This window comes from Galleria mellonella, unplaced genomic scaffold (assembly GCF_026898425.1).
Source record: "Galleria mellonella isolate WM207_F2 unplaced genomic scaffold, CSIRO_AGI_GalMel_v1 utg32, whole genome shotgun sequence".
NCBI lineage: Eukaryota > Metazoa > Arthropoda > Insecta > Lepidoptera > Pyralidae > Galleria > Galleria mellonella.
In genome coordinates, this window is record NW_026442075.1 from 8,598,552 (window position 1) to 8,611,945 (window position 13,394).

General features: G+C 35.9%; 1 protein-coding gene across 7 annotated transcripts in view; it reads right to left on the reverse strand.

The window, feature by feature from the left end:
• Positions 1-13,394, reverse strand: part of LOC113510792 (dmX-like protein 1) — a 52,814-nt gene that overhangs the window by 15,410 nt on the left and 24,010 nt on the right. For all 7 annotated transcript variants that reach the window (XM_052896176.1, XM_052896178.1, XM_052896174.1 and 4 more), the window contains 21 exons: positions 13,018-13,328; positions 12,400-12,684; positions 11,586-11,849; positions 10,932-11,081; positions 10,651-10,802; positions 9,586-9,649; positions 8,751-8,828; positions 7,675-7,797; positions 7,245-7,383; positions 6,160-6,339; positions 5,827-6,048; positions 5,331-5,506; positions 4,712-4,849; positions 4,525-4,640; positions 3,925-4,156; positions 3,410-3,650; positions 2,999-3,116; positions 2,255-2,463; positions 1,516-1,785; positions 1,070-1,302; positions 421-593 (listed from right to left, as the gene is read on the reverse strand). In XM_052896176.1, the coding sequence (XP_052752136.1) occupies positions 421-593; positions 1,070-1,302; positions 1,516-1,785; positions 2,255-2,463; positions 2,999-3,116; positions 3,410-3,650; positions 3,925-4,156; positions 4,525-4,640; positions 4,712-4,849; positions 5,331-5,506; positions 5,827-6,048; positions 6,160-6,339; positions 7,245-7,383; positions 7,675-7,797; positions 8,751-8,828; positions 9,586-9,649; positions 10,651-10,802; positions 10,932-11,081; positions 11,586-11,849; positions 12,400-12,684; positions 13,018-13,328 (3,874 nt within the window). The remainder of the gene's footprint in view (positions 1-420; positions 594-1,069; positions 1,303-1,515; positions 1,786-2,254; positions 2,464-2,998; positions 3,117-3,409; positions 3,651-3,924; positions 4,157-4,524; positions 4,641-4,711; positions 4,850-5,330; positions 5,507-5,826; positions 6,049-6,159; positions 6,340-7,244; positions 7,384-7,674; positions 7,798-8,750; positions 8,829-9,585; positions 9,650-10,650; positions 10,803-10,931; positions 11,082-11,585; positions 11,850-12,399; positions 12,685-13,017; positions 13,329-13,394) is intronic.

The following is a 13,394-nucleotide window of genomic DNA, read 5'->3' on the forward strand; positions in this document are numbered from 1 at the left end:
TAATGTGATGAATGCTGCTTTCAATAAATACATTATTTAGGTACACTATAAAACTAGGCAATAGTAGTTTGTTATATCTGTGTTATGTATAAGTATGTTACAATTATGTAATAAATAAATAAAATAAGTAACTGACTTCAAAACGGGCGAGGTTCTTAAATCGACTGTATTATTTATATGCATACCTTATTTTCGTAATTTGTGAATTGGTTTTACCGACTTTTTAAAATCTAAAGAATTGCCTTTTTTATTAACCCTCTAGGAGAACTGGAATGTCATAATTGGAATTAATTTATTTTTTGGAAAAAAGGTTCAATTATTAAACACACTCAGTCACTCGTCAGCAGAGAATCATCATACCAATCAGAAATTGGACAAATAGTGGGATTAAACATGAGATAAACAGCAGAACATAGTCACCTGTCGTGATGCGGCGAGTGCTTGACACTGAAGGTGTCGGAGTCGCATAGACTCTGATAAATGCAGGCAGAGAGAGCGACCGATAGTTCCCTGAGCGTGTGCAGCAGCCGAGTGGCCGAGCCGCCGGGGATGCCCAGCTCTCCTGTCGTCGCGAGCATGTCGTGTGCCATCGACTGGAAATCAATTGATAATATATAATCGATCACTGTAAAGAACTAATGATAGTCAATGGGAAAGAAAGAAGTGGATAAGCGAATGCAGTGTAAGGCTACCGACATTATGAAATTATTTTAAATCGATACAAAGCTGTAGTTTTTATAGAAACGGACAGACAAGTAAACTTAAAAAAAAATAATGAAGTAGTTCTGAATTCAGTTGTATCTTTCTCGTGTGGGAATTGTAAATTAGTCTCGTCAATTCTAAATAAAGTTTTATATTTTTAATGTAATTGCCACATATCTCATCCGTGTTGGTCCCAGATCAGTTTTGTCACAAATAAAGTCATAGAAAAAAATATAACATTTTTTTCATTTAGTGTCAACAAAATGTATTTTTATCAAAATAACACGGTAAACTGCACTACACCAAGATTGTTAACAAAATATTTCAAGTAAGAAAAACATTAAAATAGCCATAATCTATAACTGACCTGTAAATGTCTGACCGGGTCAGCGACCACTGTGTTGTTGGTCGCCACGGCGGCAGCTAACAGCGGAAGTGTAGTTGGGAATGGTAAAGGCGACAGCAACTGTTGGTGCTGTTTATCCTGCCCTAATTCTTGTAACAGCAGTATTAACTCCATCCGGACTGAGGCTAGCCCGCCGCCGCCCGCGCCGTGTAACGAACAGTATGATAGTAGCGTCCGGAGAAGGGTTTCGTTAGCTACAAAATTAAATAAGTATGTTTAGTATATCTACTTTCAGGCTACGTCTATTACATACGTTATATTACTGTCTTCAACATTGACACGTCAATTTGATCCAAAGTCGTTTACGTCCCCACGCTAATTTAAAAGTCACTAGCAAGTCAGTGATAAATCTGTCACAACTACCTGGACCGTATCTGAGAACAGATAAATAAGAATAAGCTACTAACCTTTGAGCCACTTCTTGCGCCTGACGGCGCGCTGCACTTTAGCCTCGAAGTCGGCTTTCTCGCGCATCAGCAGTTGGTGTAGTGTGGGCCGCTCGGGCAGCGGCGGCGGCTCAGCGTCAGCACATACTAGCTCGGCGCCCGAAGCGATGGCGCCGCCGGCCGCGCCGCCCGCCACGCCGCCCGCGCCGCCGGCGCTGTACCCGCACAGCCGCCGCAGCGCCTCCACCTCGCGCTCCAGCCAGATGTACAGCTGGTACCGGAGGTGCCCACCTGCGTATCGCACATCACACATATTTTGACAACTTGCAATGATAGACAAGCAAAAGGTTGAAGAAATCGAAAGTGGTCTCCATCGCCTATAGACATTTTCCTCGTCATGAACAATATACTCCATAGAGTTAGTATAATCTAAATACTTACGTACTGACAGACAGACAAAATGCAATCAATAAAATGAAATCTGAAAATAGTTACATCAGTAAGTGTATAATGTAAAAGCATGCAGGTAACAGTTCTGAATTAATTACTTGTTTACCATTCTCTGTTACAAAAAAATTCAGTAAGTTTAAAAATATATTGATATAATTGTGACTTTATTATGTTTCCATTAATTTCCAAACGACGTAAGAGATTCGATCTTCATTTTTATAACTCGTCTCATCATGTATGATGTAAACAAACATGTGTGATGGATTACATTCCAGAATAATATATATAATATCAGTAATGATTTACATACCATCAACTTCAAATCCCGTAGCCAAAGTGCTCAATTCCTCCATGAGAATCTTCAGACAGGCCACAAATTTGAGTTGCTGCGCCATTATATCAACAGAAACGGTTTCTTCAGATTCCTTCTCTTTCTCGACTTCTCCATTTATTAATGGTTCTTCCTTCTTGTCCATCTTCATTTCTAACGGTGGAGTAGAAGCGCCAGAACCACCGGAACTGTCCAAAACATTAATAAATGTGTTCACTTATAATTACACTACCAAGGAATAAAACTATCAAGTAATATAAGTTTACAAGGTACAGAGGTATAATACTTTAGTCCTCAGGAATGGCAACGCATGGGGGGTATCATGGGCGAAACAGTATACTCTGTTATGTCCATGGTACTATTCATGTCTATATGCGATGGTTACTACTTTCCATCAGGTGGGCCGTCAGTTTGTTTGCCATTCTAAGTTGTATAAAAAAAATTATAACAACTGATAACAGTAAAAAGAGAGACAAGCATATTGTAAAATCTGAGCATTGTACTAAGAAAATGAAATAGTCATATTTGAAATAGTGTCAAATGAATAACAATAAACAAGCAAGTTAGATAATCAAACCAGTTGACACATGTTAATTAGACCTCATTACCAACTAAATAAATAAGATCTTGATTTGATATTGATCTTTGATCGACATTTGGTAGTATAATCGCAGAATTACGAAAAAATAAATTATGACATCAAAAGCCTAATATTATCCTCACCCCTTATCATCTTCATCGTCCCAGCTAAGAACCAACTCGTCATTTTTCGTAGAACTAACGGGGGCTCCCCAGTCTACATCAGCGGCAGATGAGCCCCAATCCAGAGATTCTTCCTCCTCTGTAGGTAAAAAAAATAATTTCTATCAGTTACTACCAAAGTTTTATCTGAAAACATTTAATAAGGATGATGTCGGTTGAAAAGAGATATAAAGATTGCAATCCTTAAAAAACCGATATGCTAAAATGTTGATGGAAATAACATAAAAATATAAAAAAATATTGTGTAAGAATTGTTAATTACATTGGTTATAACAACATAAGATAAAAATTATTATATCTATATTAAAGCAAACAAAACAACACAACAAAATAAAGCACATAGACGTACAAACGGACGTGAATGAGTCGTACTTTTGACTGATTGTTCGACCAGTTGTCCTGTATGTATGATGGTTTCATCCACCGACGGTACGGAGACCGGATGTCGAGGTTTCTCGTCGCGAATACGAGCCGGCAACTTCGATAGCACTTCCAGAGCGAGCGCCGGACACCCCGCCTTGAAATGTCCGTGTGCCGTTTGGAAGTATAGACGACGTTCCAAACGAGTTATGCCTTCTTCTGTCTCTTGTTGCAGCAGCGCTAACGTTCCACCCTACATAAATAAAATACGTGTCAAAAAGTACATTAAAAATAAGTTGAAAATAGGTTATGATAAAGACATATGATCACTCTATTCCTCTCCCAATTAATCTGTTTGGTGATGCAGTAAAGTGAGTAACTGATGACGCTTGTGATACTCCTTTTATACTTAGAGTAATGTCATCTTACTTTAACCACTTTTCACTTCACTCAGAGTAAAAACAATTTAGTCTTAATTATAATTAATTTTACTAGCCTTCAGTGCCTCAGTTACACGACTCACTTACCTGACTAGGCAAATTATGTCGCTTAAGCCGTGGATGCGTGCGCAGGTACACGTAGAAGTTGAACACGCTGGGCGTTGGTTCATTGTCTCTAGCGGCGTGTAGACGGCCGGCCGGGTTTAGAAGCGTGTCCAATGCTTCACCGTACCGTTTCAGCTCCCAGAGAGCCATAGATCGCACAAACGGGTCTGGGTGAGCGCGCTCAAGTATTATTTCGCCATCTTCTGTCTCCCCGCTACAAGTGTCATTATTATTAAAAAATATATGAGGTAATTATTGGTCATAATTCTAACAAGAAGCGTCGTACAATTTTATTTTATTAATCTCTTAATCGTAGGAAAATACCAAATGCCTAATGTTTATTATTTTAAGGTTTAATTTATTATTGGTTAACCCGATTTTGTTCTATTTGTATCCACCATCACGTATTCACTTAACACTGAATAAGACTATGGTTAAATTAACTCGAATTTTATATTAAAAAAATCTATACTAAAACCAGCCAAAAAATAGTAGAATTGCAACTTTATAAAATATAATAATAAAATATTTCAATTTTAATTTCATAACATTCATAACCATAATTAAAATTCATTGTCATACCCCAAAATCTCATCCATGAGTAATTTCTTCAAACTTGGTGGTAAAATGCTGTCTGATTCATAGAGTCGTGCAACAACCATTGCTAATTGTAAGTCGCCTAATCGCGTAATCAACACCTACAACCGATTAAAATATATTAGAAATTATCTAATGTAAATAATTAAAACTTGAACAAAACGAAACGAACCTCTAAAGCATCTTTCAGAGCACCACCTAGGAGGAAAAATGCAGCGGCATGCTCAAATCGTTGTTTTCCAAGAAGAACATAAGCATTCGTCAGCGCAGCTTTACGCCAACGATCTTCAGTGAAGTCATTTGCAAAGAACTGTGACATTTTAGTTTTAATTATAATTATTGTCAAATCATATTTTACAATCTCTATTACAGGCGGATGAAGGAATTGTTAGTAATACAGACTACTAGTCCCATTACTAGCAATATACCATGTCAGGTCGACCTCCACGTGGCCCACCCTAGAAACTATTGTGCTAAATTCCATATACATAACACATAAAAATCATTGGATGCATTTTGATGTGATGATAGTACATAATACAAACATCCTTTTTAAAATAAGAAAAGGTATAAAAAATAATAAAAAAAAATATATAAAAAACAGTATGAAACATGTATACCTATATTTAAATGAAACTTGGATGTCAATAGTTAGATAATCTGGCTCGGTAATATGTTGAAATAATTCATGAGAATAAGAAGTTCAATAAGAGTATTTTACTTTTTAATGGATTATAATTACACCATCTTTATAATTAAAAAAATAAATCGGTTTTAATATATAGTCATACCGCGGTCATCCTTTCATCTCGGTGTGACCTAAACAGGCCCCACAAGAGCATCCTCTTCTTCATAGCCAGGTAGTACAGAGCCGCGTCGAGAGGATCTTGTTTCTGTTTGTACGCTGCACAAGCCAGGCGCTCCATACAGGTTCGAAGTAGATCGCCTCTAACCCACCAACCGACGCCTTTGGAATTAATATTAAAAGTATTTGTTTTAGAACAATATTATGGTATTGGCATTGGCATTGGCAGAATTATTATTTCATCGTCTTTAATTTATTTTTAATCAACGGACTTTCTTTGTGAATGGAAATAATTTTCATTAAAATAGACTTATTTTCAAGTTCTTTTAAATTATCAATTATTAATAATTTTATAGTTAGGTTTAGAATGTAGTAATAATAACTCTCCTTTAACTCTCATATAAAAAATGGTCTCAATGCTAATCTATTCAGTATTACAAGTGATTCACAATAATATTCAGTTCATCAATATTGTTTCTTACCAAGTTCTCTCATAGTGCTCCACTTAGGTTGTCCCTTAGCATAGCCTGGTACCAAAGCGAGCAATTGTTCGTGTGTCTCAGAATGGAATGCCCACACAAGGTTGCAAGTGCCCACTCCCGTCCGCTGTAAAGCAGCGCGCTGCGCGATAGGCAAGCATCGCAGTAAATAACCGTAATGTTTCATGGCTAGGAGGAATCGGAGGCCGCAGTCGTCCAAAGAATCTAAAATATATAATTACTTCTTACAAAAAGATCCGTAATAAAATATGCATAGAAATCTCAGGATAGTTATATTGCATAGTCAACTACGATACATCAATTGTAAAGTCTTACCAGGCAATATTTCCTGTCCAGAGCTGTGAGCGACATCGACTTTGGCGTTAGTCGCGAAGCGTTCAGCGAAATCGGCATCGCATGTAGACACAGTGTCCGCCAACGCAAGTAAATGCATCTGATCCAGTGAACTTAACCCGGGGAGGTGTGTGTGCGTTAATAACCGTGAGAGAATGCGACCTAAATGACAAGGAAAAATAATTTTAACCCATAAGTATTTATATATACATATAAATTTACCTTTTTAAGTACTACAGAAACATGAAATTTTTAATAACACTAGGTAATTATATTAAAACAAAATTATAAGTTCTGCAGAAATGCAGTTTGTAATAGTTATTACAAATAATAATATATTATTATTAAATTACTATAACTAGCATATAACAAAATTATATAAAAATAAGCACAGTGGAAGCAAAACATTAATTTTTAGAATTTTTATCGGTTTGTCTATTCCATATGTTTGTTCCACCATCATGTAAAAATTACTGCATCAAAGTGGATGTTGTTTTTAAAGTTTTATTCCTAAAAGACAAACTTAAAATATGATGTATATTTTATACTGATACGCCATCTAAGTGAAAAAAATGAATTTCATTGGTTCTTCTACTTCTAAAGTGTAAAGTCCACGTGTAGAAGTATCAGTTTAATCACAATTTTATAACCCTCGTTATATCTTCATCTTCACGTTTATATTTCTTTGTTGTACAAATTTCTTAAGCTCCCTCTACACACTATAATATGTTTCATCATCATATTAGCTTTTAACTGTCCACTGCTGAACATAAGCTTCCCTCTTATAGGATTTGACCAGTAGTTACCACGCTTGGCACGATTGGCAACCATACTAGGCTTTAGAGGTGTTTTAAGAGGGACGTTATTGCCTATCTCTCGCCCTCCCTTGGTTTCCTCTTAAAACACCCACGGAAACGGAAGTGAGTGGCCTATTCTATGCGGGAACCACACGGCCATATTTTCCATATGACTCTATATATCCTAACATCTTTCAGCATAGAAGCAAGTAACGATTTAAAAGTAATATTGCGTAAAATAGCAAGTGATAATATTGTGATTTTATTTACCCTGCCTCGGTCCAAAATGTGAAAGTGGTTGCCTTTCTGGCATCGACGGTCGCCGATCAACTCCCTCCTCTTCGCCAAGGAGTAAAGCGTCCAAATCATCGTCTGTGTCCATGGTCCCATCAAATAAATCATTATAATCCTGCGAATAATCATTAATTAGACAGTCGACTAATGCTAGCACAATATCGTTTAAATAATAACAATGTAATAAAAACTTTCCATAATTACTCAAATTTTTTAAACTATAAGAGAAAAATCTACAGCACAGTATAGTAAATTAAAACATAACGAATCATAACACACGACAGATTTGTATCACTTCGGTCAAAACTACTATAGATTAATCGATATGATATCGATAGTCTATTGTAGACTACTAGACGTACTTTTAGAGTTCAGATTGTAAAAGATAATTAATGAAATAATTTACCTTAGCCTCTTGTACAGTGGACGGATGATGTGGTGACTCTTTATCAGCAACCAACAATGTCCAGAGAGGGAGCGGCGGCACCGAGGTTAACTCCGCATAATCTAACTGGACATCTTCTGTAATCTAGATTGTTAAATATTATTATATTCTTTGTAAGTAATAAAAAGTCATAAAATAAAAAAAAAAATTAAATCTATAAAATCTAGAAAAATGAAATAGCATACTTCAAATAAAATTATATTTTGTAACGGTTTTCAAATCATATATCATCATATAAATAGTCAAGTCGTCTTCATGACTTAGAAACTCGTAAAAACTATTTTTTTTTGCTGTCTGAGCCATCTGCTTTAAGAAACATTTTTTTCTTTTACAATTTCTATTATCAGTCGCAGCATTATCTACTTACTTACGGTTATATTTTGTACAAAAATAACAGTTCAAAGCAAATAATAGACCAAAAGCATTACTTGAATTGTAAAATATTAATGAACGTAAAATAGTAAAAATTATTATTGTCGGTAAATTATAGTGAGGAGGAATAATATTCGAAACAATATACAATTAAATACAGAATACAATTAATTTCAGTTCACCAGATTTTGTGTAGTGCATTAATACAGAGAAGAGCATGTAAGTGTAAAAGGCCATTTATAGATAATAGCGTGGTTTTTTTTGTCTCAGATCATATAACTTTCATTTTCTTTATTTTTTTTTTATGCAAATTGTGTCGGTTGTAGACATGAATAGAGCCACATAAATACCGCATAATACAATGTAGTGCCCATTGTAAATCTCACAGGTTAACATTCCTAATGACAAATTGTTATGCTTTTATGCCCTGTAATTTCACTGTCAAATTCCATCCATCAAACAGAATTACAGCCATGCAAGCACATCTGTTACGCGACAGGAAAATGAGTGAGACAGAGGGCAATCGTGTTTCTGCTGCAGTAGACGACTTGTATAAACAAGTTGTCTGTAGTTGTGTATGTATAATACCGTATGATTCTCGTATATGAATACAGTCTTAAGCAGTTAGTCACTTGATGGCATGAATGCGTGGTGTGAATTGTTACCTGTGTGACGCCATCTAGCGGTGAGCCGGCGCCAGCAGCGAAAGATACGGACAGCGTGCGTGAGCGCGACCAGCCGCGCTGTAACACACGTGCAACATGCTCTAGCGATGCGACTTGCGACCCATGAACGATCGCTGATGCTACGTGATGGACGTCACTGACGCCATGCATGTGATATTTGAATATTTGATGATAAATTTGTCCTGAATGTAATTTCCTACTTGAATGCGGACTTAATTTACTACAAGTTTGTTCGGTTTAAATCAGCTGACAAAAAGTACATTCATGGTCATTTCGTAAGTGAACACTGTTGTCAGTACAATTTATACAAGAGTACAATTGGCATACTTCTTAAAAAGTATTTCATTATGAAATTGACATATTACATTATGAACAAAGAGTTTATTTTTGTTTGTTTGTTACCATTTAAAGAGTTAAAAAATTTGTCATTAAATTTGCCAAGTATTTGGGATAGATAATGACATAAGCTACTTTTTGTCCCGTTTAATATATATTCAGGTCACGCGAGCAAATTCGTGGGTAAGCACTAGTTCTTCTATAATAAAAGTGAACAATCACAATGATGTGGATAAAGCAACACAAAAGTTGTACACACTGACTTTTAGACTATATTGTTAAAAAACTAATTTCATCCTTTTATGATAATGACATTATTACTAGAAGGTTAAAATTTTCAACTATTTTTGAATTGAAAAATATTGTGCATGAATTATGATCCATCATCATTTGCAATATTTAGTATTAAATATGTAATTCATATTAATTTAAATGGAGTAAATTCAATAATATATAAATGTTTTTTCATAATACTTACCTGTCTAGATAAGCTGTCTTCGTCGCCTTGCGAATTTCTACCTGTATACGAGCCGCCGATACATCTGATTGAAAATAAAAGTATATTTTAGCATTATATTATCATTATCATCTTCTTGCTCTTATTTCAAGTATTACTTGGGGTCGGAGTAATGTCTTTCTATTTTATTCTTTTCTATTCGTAGTCATTTCCGCATTCATTCCTATTCGGCCATATCATCTTTTATACAGTCCATCCACGTACTTTTAGATCTTCCTGTATCTGTAAAGCCCTTCACATTCATACTTATACCTAGCATTACATCAATACATACTATCAACTTGCTCACGCTTATAACCCATTGATATAAATATGCAAACTCCTCCACAGTCAATATATCTCAGTGTGCAGACCATTCTGAGCGAGCACAGAGACAATATGGTCCATTAATACGATCAACCGAAAAGAGAATGATTTGCTCTTAACAGTTAACCGCACTATGCCGGTTCACTAAGTGTTTTTTCATGCTACGTTTGAAGGATGCAAGGTGTTAGGATGAAGGAAACATGTCTCTGGAATGGCTTTTCCATATTGTTATGATACGATTTACGGTGTATGGATATAACCGCTGGGTAGCGGGGGGAAAGGGATTGTTAGTAACAGGGTCAAATAGCCCCATTACTAGCAATATACCCTGTCAGGTTGACGTTCACGTGGTTCCCCCTGGAAATCATCGTGGTTAGTTCTAGTTGAATTCGCCAGAGTGGGCTAACTGAACTGCTTTCATCCTTATCTATCATCTCGCATTGGTGCCCCGCCAGTTAATACCGATAGCGCAGGCGGGGTACCATATCATTATCACTCATTAAAAGGAACCGTTGGGTAGCATCTATTGAAATGTCCACTTATTCATACTTAATATATCTTTTTAGTAATTCTTCTTTTATTTACTTGTACCTATATTTTTCTAATGTGTTCGGTACACATGTGTATAGTATAATTTACATTTATAGTAGTAATTCTTAATCAATCATAGGACGTGTGAGAGGAAAAATATCCCATGTAGTTGTATGTAGTCTGACGCACCTGACAAGATGCGCGAGTATGGCCTTGACCCATCTGATCTTGCCACTGTTGAGCAATTCCATCAACTGTTTAGGGTGATATTGCGGCAGTACCGGACATGCCATTTGCGACGCCTCGAACAGGCCGTAGTCCGGCATATAATCAAGGAGTGGCTGGATAAGGAAATATATTAATAGATAATAAATATTTGCACAATAAAAACCTATATAAAATTTATTCAGTTTTTAAACAAAAAGGAGAATATATTTGTCCTGCGATATTAGTCTATCTGAAATATATACCTGTGGTTGATCGGGCTGAGTTTTGTTACGTCTCCTAGCATCGCGTTCGAGCAATTGTAAGTTGATGGACGAGACGCGTTGCAGGTGGGGAGCGGACACACGCAGATCAGAATCACGTAGTGCCCGAGATTCACCACCTTCTTCCTGTTCCTAGATCGCGTGAAGTAAAGAAATATTAGTATTTTAAAATGTTGAGTACTCAATGTTAAGGAATATTTAATTTATTTTTATTGAAAATTATGGCATTTTTATGTAAGACTGGCCCTATAAAAGTTATACATTTATAACTATTGTATACTGGGGGGGTGGAGGGTGGGTTGTTAGTAATGCGAACTACCAATCCCATTGCTAGCAATATATCCTGTCAGGTCGACGTCTATGTGGGTCCCCTGGAAATCATCTTGCTGAATTCCTGGCGTATTCATTATGGTGGGCTAACTGATCCACCTATCATCGCCTATGAATACCACTCTCGTTTAGACGGCGTATTGGATGATGTTATTATGTTTACCACATTAGTTGCCTCTGACAATATCATAGTATGAAAAGAAATAACAATACATTTAATATTGACTTATAAAACAGAGAACAGATCTTTAAAAAATGTATCTAATTAAGACGCAAGAATAATTAATATTAGTAAATATAATTAACCTGTGCACCAAACTGCCCAGATGATGACTGCGGGTTCTCGGGTTTCCACTGTGAATAAACATGCATTTCCGAGTCCATCCCGACTACGAGTATTCCGTCGCGGACCCATGAAATCTGCATAGGCAGGGGAGGCAATCCATCTGCAGTCTTTAATTCGATTCTCCGTAGCTGCATCCAACGAATTTCCTCAATGAACAGTGGTGCAGCGAGCGAAGACGCCTTGCGGAGTATTGGACGGTTGTTGTTTATGGATTCTTTCATTGCCTGTCAAGATCATTACATACATGGCTTTAATCAATATAGGGTTAACAAGAATTTATTTAAAAAATATATTCTGACTCTGATATACTAACTTCCATACAAATTATACCATAGATACTGGGAAACTAGTACAATAAGAAATTTCATGATATTATCATTTTCATGTCAGTATGTTTTTATATTACTTTTATTTAACACTTTATTACATTGATTGCTAGAGGATTTTCAATTAGTATAGAATAGTATAAGAGGTGATCTTATTACTAAGTAATCACTTCCAGACAATCTTTGTGTAGAGGGAATTGTATTACGTTATTGTATTAATTAGGGTAATAAGTACAAGTACCTATCTGCTTATTTTGTTATTTTTGTCAAGTAAAAACATCTGTCATAACAAGCAAAAAAATTGAAAGCATTCAATTTGACATTTTTTTAATGTTATATCAAAAATATTGTAGATTGCATGCTCGATTGAAACAGTCAGCACAAAAAGTTGTAATGTATCAAAAAGTATTGAATTTCATTAGATTATACCTTAAAATTATAACGGTACCTTTAAATTGGCTTGCGCAAGGTCACTGGAGACTGGTGTAAACAGCAGTACTCTAGAACCGACAGCGACCGTAAGTATATGTGAACCATCTTCCTTAGACACCCAATCGAGTTGCACAAGATGCTTCTGCGTCAGGGGGCATGTGTTCCCATTCTCCATAATACTTTTTCGCAAGGACTGTAGTGTGCTAAACGACGGCACCGCGAGAAGACCCGCAGATTTGCCCGTATCTCCCTCCCCGTTACGGTTATTACTTCGTTCCTCGGACGAAAATGTTTGCAGAACCTAAATGTTATATAAAAAATTAATATTTTATTTAAGTCTTTTTAAGTCATTTTAAGTCCTTTCTCAGTATTTCAATAAATTATTATTAATCTGATTTTTAAAGTAAGATAATTTGTCATTTTTATTTTCATTACAATATTATCAATTTATACATGTAAAGTAAACAGTTTATGTCTTATACAAACTTAAGTTGTAGTCAATTAATAATCCATGTCTCGATCTCGATCAGTCTTAACAGCTACTGGGTGTTCAAAACAATGATAACTTGAAGCCAAATAAATATACAAAGTATAATCCTAAAATATATAATATGTGGACAATTAGTTCACTAACCTGGGTTAACCTCTGTTTTTTCTGCATAAAAGAAGTATCGTGCAAATACGACAGATCAATTTGCGTATCAGTGCATACGCCGACTCTAGGCAGACTAACATTCCTCAGTGGTATCGTATCTTCCAGTAACCACTCAGCGCCTCCAGTGCTCTCGCACTCATAAACGCAAACACACAAGTTTACGAAACGGGCATCGTTAGGATTACTGTTCGTAGTAGTGTTGTTTCCTTTTGGTCGGGTAAAAGATTTCCCGCATTTATACGCGCATGCTATTCGACCAGAGTATGCGGCACTTATATGCAGAGGTTGACCTAAAAATTTATTAATAAAATTATTTTTAATAAGTAAAAGAAAAAACGAATCTACGTCAAAATGCG